Source organism: Athene noctua, chromosome 7 (assembly GCF_965140245.1).
Source record: "Athene noctua chromosome 7, bAthNoc1.hap1.1, whole genome shotgun sequence".
Taxonomy (NCBI): Eukaryota; Metazoa; Chordata; class Aves; order Strigiformes; family Strigidae; genus Athene; species Athene noctua.
In genome coordinates this window covers 28938448-28953087 of record NC_134043.1, presented here as the reverse complement: position 1 = coordinate 28953087, position 14640 = coordinate 28938448, and the positions used below count along the sequence as shown (strand labels likewise).

Genomic DNA, 14640 nt, shown 5'->3' with positions numbered 1-14640 from the left:
AAGGAGACCAAAGAGGCTGGTGTGAAGAAATGGCTTTCAGACTAGAGTGGTGGGGACCACCTGAACTAAACCAGGGTAGGGAAAATGAGGGAGAAGGAAATCTAAGGAAGCAACCGTTAATGGGAAAAGGTACTGAACACATTTAAAACTATGCAGATGCAAGGCTCACATGAAGAGAAAAAGAGATGACAATAAGTTATGAAGATGGTGAAGAAAGATCACAACAGGGTGATGCCTCAAAACACCTAGAAGAAGCCTCTTCTACAGAAAGGAGAGGAAAAAGCCAAGAAGATTCAGATGTTGTACACTGATGACAGGATTTGAACCACAAGCTCCTGAAAATAGAAGGATGCAGCTATGTTCTGTTTCATAATACTGATCAATTTGTTAACTATGCACTGCCATCTTTTTTCTTTTTAAACTAGAACTAACAGATTTCTACCCTAAGAGCCTACTTCCCAGACAGAGCACATAAAGGATTCCCTAAAATTTTACCTTTTTGACCTTTTGTCATCTTATAACATAATTTCATACTTTTTGCAGTGAAGCACTAACTCCTAGATTTTTAAGTTATTTATTTTCCAGGAGTGAGCAACTCCTAAAGGAAAACACATACATGTTGGGCATTCTAGTCCCCAAAGACAAATGTTCCTATAAAGACAGCTTCTACAGAAAGTCATGCAGGCAATGTTTCTCTTCACATATACTAACCCCACTGGATTTCCAACTTTGTAAATAAAATTCTGAAGTGGCTTCAAAATAAGCTTTGTCAAATCTACTGGCTGAAAAAAATAAGCTATATCAATAAAAGACTTAAAAGTGAAAAACTCTGAGGCTTCCACAGACTCAGAGCATGGCTACCAATTCTACACAAGCTCCAACTCCTACTGAGGGTGCCAACAATTAACAAACATATATAACTATATAGCTGCTCTGAAATACCTCAACAGAGTGGGTTTGACAAGAGCAGGCTCAGACATGACTTCCAAGTTATAGCCTGCACAGACAGGGGCAATGAAAAATGCAACCAGACAAGCACTTGGTAACTATAATCTTGGTAACATCTGAACCTTATGTGCTGTTGAAGGAAATAAAGTGTGGCAAGTGGTCTCCGTCAGGTTGTCCGCTTGCACCAAATACAAGTCTAGAGATTTTGTCATATTAAGATTGTAAAGAGCAGTTTCCTGCCATCGGTATGGAAGCATTTAATAACAAGTTCACTGGAGTGAAGTACAGAATATAGGACACATGGCAATAACTGTAATTCACAGAACTTAATGTTTGTCCCAAGTCACAAAAATCAAGTCAGTGTATCTAAAGAACAACCTTCCTTACCATACATGTAACCCAACACGTTATATATAAAGCCACTTGCCGACTGTAGACAAACCGGTCAAATTTGTGGCAGTCAAAACCAATCAAATAAGCACTAAAACCTGTTGGGACGCTACACAGCTTAACATTATTTACACAACCAAGTTTTTCCACTAAGCTGCTCTCAAGTCTTGGATGTACCTGAGACGTCAGCATAAAGGGCCATTTCTGAGTCACTGCTCTAACCAGAGTCATGGCAGTAGGGACAAAGGTCAACCAACTGGGCAGGGAAACTGGGAGCTCCAGTAGAACCATTTACACAGCTACATCCCTGTTTGGCTTCCTTGGGTGACAGATTCTCCTGTCCTCATTAAGGCAGCGTGCCTACTCTGAAACAGTACAACCTTGTCTTTCCTTCCTTCTAGGAAGATACACAGCCTGATGGTGGTCAATGAACTTCAGCACACCGTTAGAGAAAGCCCTGCAAGTCTTTCACTTCAGGGATATGTTATTTCTAGAACACACCTTGTATAAATGGCCAATGCTCCATTTACAGAAATGTTTACCTTCAGTATCTATACAGGCTTCTAGCTTTGTTGCCACACAGACAGATGCTGTGAAAAACTCAAGGTCATGGCAGTAAGCACAAATTTAGCAGAATATTGTCACTACACTGTTACCAGACAAGAACAACTCAGGTGAAGCTATCAACCTGACATAACTTGACCAAATAGGTCCATTCAGTTACCTCAAAGGTAGACACTGCCAATGAAAGCGTTGAAGCCTGTAATGAGATTCCTGCTGGTACTTCACAAAAACCCCAAAACTTTGTACACAATGTCCACAGTTCTGTGCAGAAAAAGGACCAAACCAAGTCAAATCACATACTTGGAAAGCTTTTATGTATTTCAGGTTTCCTTAGTAAACAAACTGGTAATTTACCTGGTGTAACAGGAGCTCAGCAGTGATTTGCATTAAGGTTTGACTTAACCTCATAATTGCAAGAAGCATGTTCCTGTCTGGCCCATTATACAAAGGCGGCAAAATATTCACCTTATATAAATTATCTTGTATTGCCAAATTGTTCATAGGGCTTACACAGTACAAATCTCAGGCCAAACCACCAAATGAAACCATAGGGAAAATAAAGCTGAAATTTTTCTTCTTGATAAGTAACCCAATACACTTATCAATAACAGAGTCAATGGTTTTTTCTGCTCTTCATATTTACCAGGATGCCCCCTAGAAAAATAATCTCTTAACCACTGCTTGAGGAGAAAATTAAGGCAGCAGGTCCTACTTCTGAAACAGGCAAGATATCCCCAGAGCTTCAGGGAGCCTGGAAACTGTTGAAATAAAGCAAGCCTTGATCAAAAGCATGGATTACATACCCTATGACAGAATGCACTTGGTGCCTGCACCTTCTGTTCTTGGAGAAAGCAGAGAAAAGCATATTTCTGTAGAAATACAGAAGCCTCATAGAAAATTCTTTAGTCAGGACACATTTTTGTCTGCCCACTTGTGTACAATTTTTCTCTTGAAAGTCACATTATCTCAGCCTTTCATCTGAAAACACTATAGGTGGAAGTCCAATTTATTCAAGGGATTTTGGTGATATACAGCCACATATCCAAAGGCAGATCAAGGAGGAAAACTGTTTAGTTGTTTCCTCAGCAAAAGCCAGAAAGCTTTGAGCACGCTGCTGTGGAATACAAATTTGACAGCACATTTCAAACCTAGGTCCAGATAAACGACTCCAGAGATTTCAACAAGTCTAGCCCTCCACACTAAGAACAAATTGTCTTGTAATTATTGTATTATTTTCCCTTATTTAGCAGTTTAACCTCATCCTTCACAACATATTAGAACCTGTCCATCTCAGGAGCTTTTGCCTTTTCTCATTGTAACGGTAAAGTAGAGGAAAGAGCAGATCTGTCCTAACAGACAGACCAAAGAATACCAAGAGAATCTGAAGACAACTTCTGAAGACAAACTAAGCTGGCACATTCAAAAAATGTCATTTCAATGAAATTGCTAATAACATTTAATTAACCAAATGTGACAATCGGCATTAGGCACTGTCTTGCATAATATCCATCTCTTTAAATTGGAGAGACATGGATTTGATGGATGGACTACTCAGTGGATAAGGAATTGGCTGGATGGTCACACTCAAAGAGTTGTGGTCAATGGCTCGATGTCCAAGTGGAGAGCAGTGATGAGTGGTGTCCTCAGGGGTGGGTGCTGGGACTGGAGCTGTTTAACATCTTTGTTGGTGACACAGACAGTGGGATCTAGTGCACCCTCAGCAAGTTCTCCAACAAAATCGAGCTGTGTGGTGTGGTGACACGCTGGAGGGAAGGGATGTGCCATCCAGAGGGACCCGGACAGGCTGAAGAGGTGGGACCATGTGAACCTCATGGAGTTAAACAAGGCCAAGTGCAAGGTCCTGCATGTGGGCTGGGGCAATACCAAGCACAAATACAGACTGGTCGAGGAGTGGATTGAGAGTAGCCCCAAGGAGAAGGATTTGGGGGTACTGACAGATGTAAAACTGACTGTGAGCTAGCAATGTGTGCTCACAGCCCAGAAAGCCAGCCGTGTCCTGGGCTGCATCCAGAGCAGTGTGGGCAGCAGGGCGAGGGAGAGGATTCTTCCCCTCTGCTCTGCTCTCGTGAGACGCCCCTGCAGTGCTGTGTCCACCTCTGGGGGCACCAACAGCAGAAGGACACGGACCTGTTTGAGAGGGTCCAGAGGAGCCCACAAAGATGAACAGGGGGGTAGAGCCCTCTGAGCACAGGCTGAGAGAGTTGGGCGTGTTCAGCTGGAGAAGACAAGGCTCCAGGGAGACCTTATAGTGGCCTTACAGTACTGAAAGGGGCTACAGGAAAGATGGGGAGGGACTCTGCATGCATCAGGGAGGGTAGGGATAGGATGAAGGGGAACAGTTCTAAACTGGAAGAGGGGAGATTGAGATTAGATGTAATGAAGAAATTCCCTGTGAGTGTGGTGAGGCCCTGGCACAGGTTGCCCAGAGAAGCTGTAGCTGCCCCCTCCCTGGAAGGGTTCAAGGCCAGGTTGGACGGGGCTTTGAGCAACCTGGGCTAGTGGAAGGTGTCCCTGCCCATGGCAGGGGGTTGGAACTAGATGATCTTTTAGGTCCCTTCCAAGCCAAACCATTTGTGATTCTATGAATAATACAGTAGCAGAAACATCATTATGAACTGGAAAAATCTAAGAAGATTAAGGGATCTTAGAAAGGAAAAGGTAACAACAGGCCTAACAAAAACTAACACAAGAATGTCACTGTGGTCCTGTGAAGATAAAGAAAGGAGGAAACAGTACAACAACAGATCCACTAAGTTTTAACATCCAAATTCTGGAGAATGCACTTCCATATATGTGTATAGTGTGTGTGAAACTACGTATATGCATGAAGGGGAATATATACACATACACACACATATAAAATGCTTATTTAAAATAAATGAGATTCTTTAGAAATACTCTAAATACAAAAGAATTATAATGTATGTTGCAATGGTATTAAATACTGTTTTCCCTTCTCTTTTAGTTTTTGTTTTGCAATTACATGAAAAAGCAGAAGGAAAAGCTAGTTAAGCAGCGCAGCGTCTTCTTCATTCGAGTGCCCAAAATATTACAACAGAATATTTCATTCCCAATGACCCCCACTATAAATAAGATAATTGTACCCTACTATTTAGTGCTTATCCATAATCAGGTCTCATATACAGTAAAATAATGGATGATTAAGCTGACTGCACTTTGCTTTTAATAGTTTAATTTACATATTTAGACAATCACGTTGTAGTAAAAACTTTATGGAGGCATAGTGCAAGCATAAATAATGCATCTTTACAGATTTGCAGCAGGTAGTAGGGAGCAAGCTTGTGTGTCAGCCATACTTGAGCTGCATTTCAGTAAAATGTATGTTAAGCTCCACATTCTCCTCGTGTATAATGCGGATCTTCTAGAAGAGTGACACTGCTGACCAGTAAGCACATTTCTTTGCACTGCAGTCCACATGCCATTTTGCAGGTGACTTTACATGGTAGCATCACTACTCAGGTAATATTTTTAAACTCAGAGTACGGAAGGTGTGGTGTCTAAGGTCCCTTTTGGGCAGAATACATGTAGTGCAAGCAGCATGGAAACATGGTGCCATTTCAGTTCCCCTCTCACAGCAGAATTCCAGGAAAGGCAGCAAGTATGAAAATACATGCAGACTACTGATTTCAAGGAAGTATAGTCACTGGTAAACTTCTCATTTTCCCCTTCAAAACTGTAGTCCAGCAGTAAGATCACACCGCTGGGGACTCCTAGCTGGAATCTCCGTATCATCGATCTCTCTAAAGAGGGGCCCAAAGTCCTTCACACAAACAGCAACTGCAGGTGTCATGCCACAGAATTTTCAGACGTTTTTACAGGAGTGTAGACTTAAAAATAGGCACAGCTCCAAGTTAATTCTCAACAGGCTGTCTAGTACAGGGCTACTTCACACAGATTTCTGATGCATCTTGAACTCAGGTGGAATGCACTAAGGACCAAAGGTGGTGCCCACCTGAGCAGCCTCATGGCTTTTGGAACAAGATCTCCACTTTCAGGGCCTGGGCAGAGAAGAGCACCCTTTGGAACTGTTGGATATTGGCACTATTCCTGTAAGTTAGTATCTTAAAAATGCCTTCCTGATATGTCAGGTGTAAAGGACAAGCAACTCCTTCAGTACAGCAATGAATTTAGGGAGAAAGAATGCCTCTGGTTTCCTGATGTAAGAGGAAGTCATGCTGTTTTGAGATAAGATTTAGCATGGTCTACAAGCATATCATGCCTAGAAAGACTGGCAAGGGGGTGGGGAAAATGAAAGGTGGGATAGAGATGGGGAGGACACCAGATACAGAAGTGACTGGTCTGTACTCTCCCACAGCACATTTCTTGTTGATGGCCAAAGTAAAAAGACCTATCCCAAGATGGCCTGTGGCTGATAACAGGCCTTCAATACACTGAAGGACACTTCCTCCTCTCAAAACAACTCAGTCTATCTCTTGAAGTGTTCAGAAGAAATAGAAGGTGAGCTGATGACTGAAGTACTTCTCAATGCATCATACAGATTGTTTCCTAGCAGAATAGAAGCAATATTGCACCATCCTTCTTGTTGACAGAGTATACAATAGTTCTGTCCATCACAAATCATGAATGTTAACCCTGGATTAGAGAGTAAAATTCTTTGCATGCATTCTGTACTGCCCTGAAAGCCATCATATGTATGTGATGTGCTTGCACTAAGTGTTATTGACTCTGGCTGTCAAAGGTTACCGAATAAAACCCTCACCTTGACTGATAAACATGCATTATAAAAAAAAAGTCAGAGAAGGAAAACATTAGCAGCACTGACTGCAAGCACAAATGGATTTTGTAATTGGAATAGGAAGCATCTCATTCTGAAAAACAGGTCTCTGGAAATATGTAAGCGCACGAGTGTAAGCATACTGAAGAAGATTTTCTGGAATGGGACATTACCTAGGTGTTCACCACCTGGGACTACTGGACACAAGTACAGAGATGCATCCAAATACACAAGTCTTTCACCATCTGAAAACTGAAACTACTGGGTGGAGAAGCACTTGTTGGTTTTAAGCCTTAGAATTTCCCCCAAGGTATGCTAAGGACTGAGTAGGACGACACCTTTTTCTTTTTTCATTTCTCTAAAGCCTAAGCTCTTGACTGTACAGTTGTAGAGTTTGCAAGAGTTAGATCACCAGAGTGATCTGACCAGAAAAGGAACAATATCCCCCTTTATCTGAAGTGATCTGTGTCACCACTACTTCTGAAGGCCTTCACTCCTGTGGAGAATGCAAGTGGCAGGACACTGTAATGATAACATTTTTAATTCATGGAGGAAATACTGAGTAATATCATTACGTCAAAACAGATGTTCTAAAGGGTGGGACACCAGCCAAGATCAGAGATGGTAAATCTTCCCCCAGATCATTTTAAATTTGGAATTTCAGTCAAAAAGTTATTTTAAGTCTAGGATAAGGATTCAGCTTCCTTTCATTAAAGAGATTTATGGCCTATACTTTTAGGCACGACATCAGTCTCAGAAGACAGACATCTTTGATTGGTGTTGCAACTGCCCCATTTGATATTTATGCCAGCTGGTAAAGGCAGTAAAGAACATCTTTTCATTTTTACTGAAACATAAGATTGTAGGGATCCTTATCACAAAAGCTACCTTGTCTCGATTTCCCCAAACAGTCCTTATCACTGGCGAGAAGTCTGCTGCAGAGGTGAAGTACTTGTCTAGAATTTGGTATTGGCTTCCAGACTAGACTGGGGTAGGAAACTGGTGAGAGTCTAGATATTTGATGTTCTTCATCAAACAAGTTTCATTAACAAAAATGGTGATCACAACTGTTTTAAGACAATGCAGAACATAGAGATGCAGCTGTCTAAGACTGGATTGTACAAAGCATTATCTATCATTGGAAAGTCTTGAAAAAACTACATATTCATTAGCAGACTGAGTAAACTAGGTTGTTCTTGGATCCAAGAGTAAGGTGAGTACTGGAATTGATGCCATTTGTTCTCCACATTTCAGTGACAGCACGTTTTCTCTTTCACCACAGACTAGGACAGCTCTCAGACAGTCTCTCCAGGCACCGTAATTCCTCTTGGTCTAGAAGTATGAATATACACAATTGCCAGGAGTAAACTGTTTGGAAGAAAAGCACTTTGGAAGTTCCAAGCACTTGCGGCAATGAACTGGTCAGACAGAGCGGCTGAGGAAACCTGGTCAGTGTCACATGCAACAAGAAAGGGGAGAACATCTTCCATGAGGAACTTGTACTTCACCAGAAGGTGCCAGGGTTCTTCAGAAGTGTCATGTACCTTGGCACCCACTTTACAAAGGGAAGTCTGAACTTCAGCATTTTCTTTTGGCATAACCAGCAAAAGTGAGAGTCACAGTCTGAGGTCAGTATCTGGACTCAGCTCAAGGCAGAACATCTCACAGCAAAGACCTGTAAGACCAAACTGGCATCTGCATCTTTAGAGTTAACCCAACAGTGGAAGTACCCACTAGGGCACAGAAGGGAACCAGTCGCTATGACCACAGAACCACCAGAGCCTTCATCCTGTGGTATAAATCTAAACAGAGTGCTTTCAGAAGACAGTAACACGTCAAATTGAAGAGGGGGAAAAAAAAAAAAAAAAAAAGGCAAAAAGCAAAAAGCCCCAAACCAAAACCAACAACAAAATCTTTTCCCCAAAGGTGCAACACTTCTTTGCTATACTGCTTTTTGCCAAAAAGCAGACATCCTCTGTGTGGGAGAAAGGTCCATAGATAAAACAAAACCTCAAATGTGTGGCTTATAAGACATTGTCATATTACTGACTTTGGACTGAAAAACATGCCAGGAGAGCTGGTGGATATCAGACATTTCAGACTCGCTATAGTGGCAATCAGGAAACCAGGCCACGGCTCTGGCCACAGGCTGTGAGGGTCAAAATGATGGCCCTGTAACATCCATATGCTGCAAGAGAGAGCACAGTGGGAACACAATCTGCCTGGCTGCAAAGGTCTTGGATCTCAATGATAGAACTTACATACATACTAACTGTGAATGTACACGGAGATTATCACTTGACACTAGTAAACAAAGATACCAAGGAAGGGTATCACAAGGGAAATACAGGAGAGTGTATTAACATATGCCAGTAAAAACTGTGCAAGTTAGAAAATTCTGGTATTAACTGTGTGTTTCCAAAGATAACATCAAGGCCACCAGACTTTCCTGCCATACATTAAGGTAGCATTTTGTTTTGTTTTTACATGTAGTATCTACAAGTCAACAGCAACATATAACACTATGTCATTAAAGGGGAATCATTTTAATTGAACATAACAGAGACGGCCAATTACAATTGTGCACAGTGCTTACAGATGTAAAATTCTAGCATGCTAACCACTGAGATACACCAGTTATTATCACTCAGCACACAACTGAATGAGAAAAATAACCAAAAACATAGTGAGGTAATTTTAAAACACAGTACAGCAAATCCTGCTATCATAACAACTGGTCTACTCAGAACAGCAGGCTGCTGGGCATAAATCACTATGATCAAAGATGGCTTTAAATCTAAACTATTTTACTGCAGTGGTTTCTTGAAACAAAGTCAAGCCAATTAAAAAAAAAAATGCTTCAAACTACAGATCACTGGTATCTTTCAAAAAAAATGCCAACTACCTATCAAGCAGCAAAAAGAGCACTGGCATTAAATGAAAAGCAACCTATCAGTTCCTTTTTCAAGCATTCATTGCAGTCTGTACCTGGCTGATATGTACTGCAGAAACCTGGGCAGAACACACAGATGAGTGGCTTGGAGAGTTTGGTAGAGATTTGCAGGGTCCAATTGAGAGCTGCTGCTTCTTCCGCGTTGCAACAATCTTCTGAGCAACTGAAGAAAAACAAAACATACCAGCAAGTAAGCTATAGTACACATTTGAAAAACACACTATATCAAAAATATACAGAACACACCATGCACAAAACAGGTTTTCCATTACCAAAGCTGGTTCCAAAAATTTATTGCAATACATCCAAATAAGGTAACAGATGCTGGTTTTCCACAATATGTTCCAAGTGAGACTCCAGCTCTGTTCTCCACATGGATGAAATGGTCCCAGAACTCTCACTCCACCAGGTGAGCACCAGAGAGCCAGTAACATCCAAGCAGAAGGGGAAAAGGCAGGTATACAAGTCACAAAAAGCAATATCAGGAATCCCATTACAAGTCCACTGTATGCTTATAATACCTCAAAGCTGATGTTAGCACACATTTTTTGTTCTTCTTTGGGATGATCTCCTTGCAGACAGAAGATAAGTATGAGTAGCTAGCGATCTAGTTCAAATGCATCAGTGCTGTTTACTAGTTGGATCCTGGAAGGTATCCTACCTCAAAGAATGAGGGTTCATTAGGAAAGCTATCACCGCCAGTTCAAGCAGGTTTAGTTTACATGAAGGTGTATACTCTCTGTGGCTGAGGAGTAAGGTGGACTTTTCTTAATTACTAGCCACTGCACCAGGACAATCAGTTTTGGAAACCAGAAGTTTAAAGCATTTGAAACAAATAATAATTGGAATAATAAAACTGATAAAGGGTCTCTGACAGAATATCTGGATTAGTGGTGCCATACATCCCATCCCATTCAAATTCATTATGGACAGTAGCTATATCATAATTTCTAGCTTTAGCATTTGTTACTTAGCAGCACTAGCACAGCTGGAAAATGACAAAATTATTTTGCAATGTATTAAGAGATTTTCTTCAACATGTAAAGAAAAGCAGCATTTATTAAACAGATACAGGGATCAGAGTCATTAACACCTCTATATACAGCTTAGCAGACTCATAATAAAAAATGGAAACAGAGCTGATCTGAAATGCAGCAACTTCCACATCTCTAATTTTTCAATTTAAAAAAGTCAAACTATTTCAGAAATTAGTTCTGTGATACATTGGAAATTCAGCTCATTCTGCTATTCAGCTAAAGCCTTTGGAAAGAACTCTTTTTAGGTCATAAATACTTACAAACAAAAGCCTTTACATTTGTTGCCTACATTTTGGGTCACAAATTAAAAAGTAATCAAAATTTCAGCCTTCACAAACAGAGAGTAGTGTAGTGGCTAAACAAAAATGGTACTAACTAAATTTAGCTTCCTTGCACACAGTGATCTTTCATTAAGTGAAGCATTTCATTCAACTTGTGCAAAGGAGTCTGTAGTCACTTGCACCGTCTCCACCAAAATCGGTGAGGCAGAATGGCAACAATTATTGGCATCTACTTAAAAAGTCACACAGAAACTTGCTGTAATTAAGCTAACAGCATTCAACCTGTCTTGTTCAGAAAATATAAAGAGATATTTATGTAAATTCCAAGATTATTCTTCCTCAGTATGTTATAACAGACAGAGATATTGTTTAGCAGTGTAAGCGTACCATTTCTTCTCAAATGCAATTTTAATAACAAACTGGTCTGTGGCTTATGTTTTTCATGTAAATGAATGATGGCATAACCATGATTTAGTGAGAATACATTGTATAAAAAATGGCTCATATATATGAAGAAGCAGCTTCATTAGTTACATCCCACCTCCAATAGGCCTCTTATCATCCTGAAAGGATGATATCAATTAATTTATCTTCCCCTGGCATATTGATCATAACCTTCATCAGCTAATCATGTTTAAATTACAGAGGAATATCGTAGCACTCTGTCATTTCAGACCCATTGGTTTATTGATCTGGAGCCTGGAAAGCCATATATTAAAATATTTTAAAACACATTAGTGAATGCAGAGAGCAAACCGAAGGTCAGATTTTAACAAATGCACATGGATTTGTCTTCATCATATGCGGTAAAGACCTAAATTAAGACCAAAACTGAATTAAAACCACACATGAATGAAAACTACCTTCTCAGCAAAAGCTTCCACCCTCACATGGGAGAGGTAATTAGTCAAGGAAAATATTTACTTCTTTCCTTCAATCTGAATATAGGTGTGTTTGTAGCATCACATTAACATACATAATACAGTCTGGCCAAATTATCACTCTAGGAAGGCACAAGGAAAAAAAGCCCGAGACAGTCTAAATTCACCCACTCAAACACACAACCTGAACGCTAGCTAAGTACTAGAAAAGCGGATAATAAAAAAGTAAGTTTTAAAAAGCACAAATTGTGTCTCTAGAAATGTGAAGAGTAATGCACAAAACAGCTGGAAACAAAACCTTACACAGAGCAGTACAAAGGGTAACCTGTCCTGTGCACTGTAAAAACAGTAAAATTGCAGCAGAAGATCTAATGGTACCTACTTAAAATCGTGCTACAAATTCTAGAATAGACCATTTCTTAGCTCTTCCCTCTGTTAGAAAAATGATGTGCCCCCTAATGGAAATCCCCTTCTGAGCTGCCAAACCTTCCCAATTCCCCCTCCATTTCGGCAACAAGTCTAACATCCCCTGCCAGAGCATGATTCCTCCTGCCTCTCCCCTCTCTTCATTAGGCAACCTGCTTTCCTTTGAGACACCAAACAGTTTTTGCTTCTTTCACTGCAGTCATGTAGCCGTCACTCCATAATTAGATTGCATTCAGTATTCAAGTGCTCAGGGCTACTTGCCCTTGGATATGATGGTGATATGAGCTTCAGAAGTACCTAAAGGAGTACCCTGACCCTTCAAAGTTTGCAACATATGAAAGACATGACTGATCATCTGTGGGGCAATCGCTGGACTGTCAAAAGACCTACTGTGCTCTTTCTAAAGCTACCTTGAGAGAAGAGATGAAACCTAAATCTTGCCCATCAGAAGTCAATAAAAGGGGTTCAGCACACATCTCCTCAGCAGTGCTGCTGCAAATTCACATTTTCTACATCTTCTATTCCAGAGAAGAAAGCCCTGAAATACACAAAACTTAAAATGGCTGGCACTGAAAACCCCACAGATCTGCTAATTCCTGCTGCTGACATCTTCAGACACAGTAGTTAGGGAGGAAAAAGCCCCACAGTTAAATGGTTTTGTAGCAAGAGAGAAATACACCATAATTATACGAACTAACACGAGATCCAGAGAGCAGGCATGCTATATTGCTTGTTCAGCCCAAAACCCATTTCTGTCATTACATCTTTGTTAGAACTCAAAGTGATCACCCATTAGCTGCTTAGTAGTGGTAGACAAAATCCTTAAACCAAGATATTTTGTTTCCACAACTGCAATTATATACAAATTCACATTGGATTCATAAGCAACTTTGTCAGAGTATATCAAAATGTATCCAAAAGTGTTAATTTTTTTTTTTTCCAAAAGGCAGTACTGGCACCACAAGAGTTTAGGCAGCTGAGTGATTATGTGGGACCTCTACTGAAAAACATACAACAATAAATATTGCTCGAGGAACGCTTGACGTAAGCTTGTGGCCATACGTAAACACCTTTTTGCTGTTAATTAAAGCCAACTAGTCTGCTCCATTAACCAATTTAAGGCTACTCAGAGTCAAAATCTTCAGATTAATACTGAAGTGCCTGTAATTGAAATGTCATCCCAGACGAAGCTGTACAATTAAAACAAACATTGTTCTATAAAGTGAGCAGAGATTGCAAGAAAACAGAAATATTTTTGCCGCAGAGCTTCCAGGCTCCATCCCATCCCAAAGCTGATTCGGTGCTTCTGAATTAACGTAAATATACTTGCTAAAATATATTTCTAAAACAATGAATACTGACTTAAATCTATGTGGCAGATATCAAAAATAACCAAGGTAGTGGCAAGCATTTCAACTCCTTTTAAACATCAATTGTATTCTCTCTACTTTTATACGCTTAAGATATCAATTTCAGAGAGATTTTTATTGTAAGCCATCTATCTGTAGTATGAAAAGCTAAACAAAATTTATTTGCATAGTCAAGAACTCTTCTGCAAATAAACATGGACATGCCAAGGATATTCAGAGTTATAAACCAGAAGAATTGATATTTAGCAAATATGTGGTCTTTGGGGAAGATTGATGCTTATTTTGTATACATTTAAACTTAATTTCATATGCCAGAATGACTAGAAGCTGTATTTGCCTTTAAGGCCTTGTTAATTAAAAGCATGTGAAATTCCTGGCCTGCAAGATGAATAAAATGTCCAAGTTTGGAGAGAAAGCTCTTGACTTGAATGCCTCTTCTTCCATGCCTGACCTAGCTCACCAAAACAAAATTAACCTTCCCTCCCCCCTGCCACTTTCATCTCAAATGATACTTTTTGTTAGTCAAACCATTCATTCGTAAGCAGCCTCTACTAACTTCTCACCGAATCATTTGTTGGAAGGACCAGGAAAGCTCGGTGGTCTAGCAATCTCTGAGCTGTAAGGCAAGGCTTCCACGCTCCAGCTCAGCAGATCTGCATTACAAACCACCACTGTTTCCATTTGCACGTAGAAAAATGTTACCTGTACATTCATTTTCGCCAAAGCCCTCCTATTCCGCTCTCAGCGGCGTGGGGCTGACTATCAGAGGACTAAATTCACTCGCGGGAGGAATAGCAGGTCACCTCCTCTCCCTGAAACCCAGAGCTGCGCCTCCATAATGAACCTACTCCTCTTTGTGCTCCGTTTCGGAGCTAATCACCATTAGAAATACTGTTGCCAGAGTAACTGCTCTGACAGAGTTGTCTTTCCTTGGTTCAAAGGGCTGTTCACATGTCAACTTCTTGTGCAGTGTGAGGCTGCTTTGGCAGGGGCAGCCGGGTCTCTCAAATCTC

The 14640-nt window shown here is 40.5% G+C and overlaps 1 protein-coding gene across 14 annotated transcripts in view; it reads right to left on the bottom strand.

The window, feature by feature from the left end:
- AGAP1 (ArfGAP with GTPase domain, ankyrin repeat and PH domain 1) overlaps nt 1-14640 on the bottom strand; it is a 396570-nt gene that overhangs the window by 194582 nt on the left and 187348 nt on the right. For all 14 annotated transcript variants that reach the window (XM_074910246.1, XM_074910247.1, XM_074910249.1 and 11 more), the window contains one exon: nt 9668-9795. In XM_074910246.1, the coding sequence (XP_074766347.1) occupies nt 9668-9795 (128 nt within the window). The remainder of the gene's footprint in view (nt 1-9667; nt 9796-14640) is intronic.